This window comes from Austrofundulus limnaeus, unplaced genomic scaffold, assembly GCF_001266775.1.
Source record: "Austrofundulus limnaeus strain Quisiro unplaced genomic scaffold, Austrofundulus_limnaeus-1.0 Scaffold2, whole genome shotgun sequence".
In the NCBI taxonomy this organism is placed as follows: domain Eukaryota; kingdom Metazoa; phylum Chordata; class Actinopteri; order Cyprinodontiformes; family Rivulidae; genus Austrofundulus; species Austrofundulus limnaeus.
In genome coordinates, this window is record NW_013952404.1 from 6,018,023 (window position 1) to 6,019,676 (window position 1,654).

The 1,654-nt window shown below is 35.1% G+C and overlaps 2 protein-coding genes across 2 annotated transcripts in view; both read left to right on the forward strand.

Moving 5' to 3' along the window:
* LOC106520587 (CD209 antigen-like protein C) overlaps positions 1-776 on the forward strand; it is a 2,730-nt gene extending 1,954 nt beyond the window's left edge. Inside the window, exons 5-6 of the mRNA XM_014012776.1 lie at positions 49-185; positions 268-776. Of these exons, the coding sequence (XP_013868230.1) occupies positions 49-185; positions 268-421 (291 nt within the window). The 3' untranslated portion in view covers positions 422-776. The remainder of the gene's footprint in view (positions 1-48; positions 186-267) is intronic.
* LOC106520597 (CD209 antigen-like protein E) overlaps positions 1-1,654 on the forward strand; it is a 29,194-nt gene that overhangs the window by 23,003 nt on the left and 4,537 nt on the right. The window lies entirely within an intron of this gene.

Below are 1,654 nucleotides of genomic sequence, written 5' to 3' on the forward strand. Positions count from 1 at the left end.
GGGGGGGGGAGTACAGACATTTCATGCAAAAACCTTCTGTTTGCACAGAAATTTGTGAGTGGAATCATTGAAAGTAAGATGCATCTCTTGGATATATGGAAAAATGGATTCTGGCTCGGCCTCACCGACATGCATGAAGAAGGAAAGTGGATGTGGATCAATAATGTCACTGAGACTGAAAGCAGGTGGGAACTGCAGATTTATTCTGTAGAGTTTGTATTTAGTGTATTTTGTTGCTGGCTGCTGTAAAAGTTTTAATTGTTAAAGGTACTGGATGGAAGGGGAGCCAAACAATGCTGGCCACAGAGGAGAGGACTGTGCGGTTGCAGTTTATGGTCCTGATAATCCGTGGAAGACGCGCTACGATGACAGCTGCCACATAAAACGTCTGAACTGGATCTGTGAAGTCACGCCCAACTGAATCTGTTCAGTTCATTTTATTGACAGCAAACTTTTCAAACAAGCCAAATTCAAAGCACTGCACAAATCAACAAGATGTAAAAACCAACAGCCACTGAATTATCACAATCAATCTTCAGATAGCAATGACCACCAAGTCCGACACCCCTTCTCAAACAGAAGATTAAAAAAAAGTTAAACTAAGACAGTACAGATAAAACACGTTTTCTGTAAAAAGCACAATATATTACAAATTTCAATTTATTTGTGTGTTTGGGATTCCATGGTATTGTGTTTAGTGTATTTTTTGGTGTTAAAAAAATTAATGTCCTTGTTCTGTAAACTTTTTTTGACCAAATTAAAATCCAACATTTATTGTATATTTTTTTCTCTTCTGCATACAATTGTTTTGACATCCTTCAAAATGACTGAGAATAATAAAAAACACAATGCTGTAATCAGTTTGATATCACCTGCTCCCATGTATGTTTGTGTTTATGTTCGTCTATGGTGTTAATAAAATATCTCATGAACCAATAGATAGATTTTAGTGAAATTTAGATAGTAATCAAGTCATTAAGACGAAAAAAGTGTGCAAAACTGAAAGAATTTATTACAAGCAACTTTTCTTCTGCATATGATTCTAAAGATCTCCAGAACTGAAAGATGTAACTTTAGGCCTACCATTAGGGGAGTTATGCTTTCTGCCTTATTTTTTATTTATTGAAACATTTACTTTTGTAAAACAATTGAGCATATTAGGTGGTTAAAATGCAATGTAATGCTTTAACTGTGATTTACTTTACCGTTTTCTCTGTATTTACTCTGCATCTTTTCTGTTCCACACCAATTCAACAATTAAGAAAAGGTAACCTCGCACCCCCACTTTTTTCCAACAGTAATAAATATTTTACATTTTTAGGACGACACGTCATACCGAAATTTCTCAAATTTTCAAGAGTAGGCCTTTGTATTTATATGGTGCATTACAATTTGGCTAGGAACTACAATATGCACTATGACACATGTTTCAACAAATTCAGCCATAATGTGACAAAAGCAGACTACAATGGCATTGTCAGCAAATATGATTAAACGTAATTTAATCGTAAACGTCTTTTTTTCATTTGACCTTTATTTATATAGGTAGTCTCACTGAGATCCAGAATCTCCTTTCCCATTATAAAACAAAATTTACAAACACACACACACACACACACACACACACACACACACACACACACACACACACACA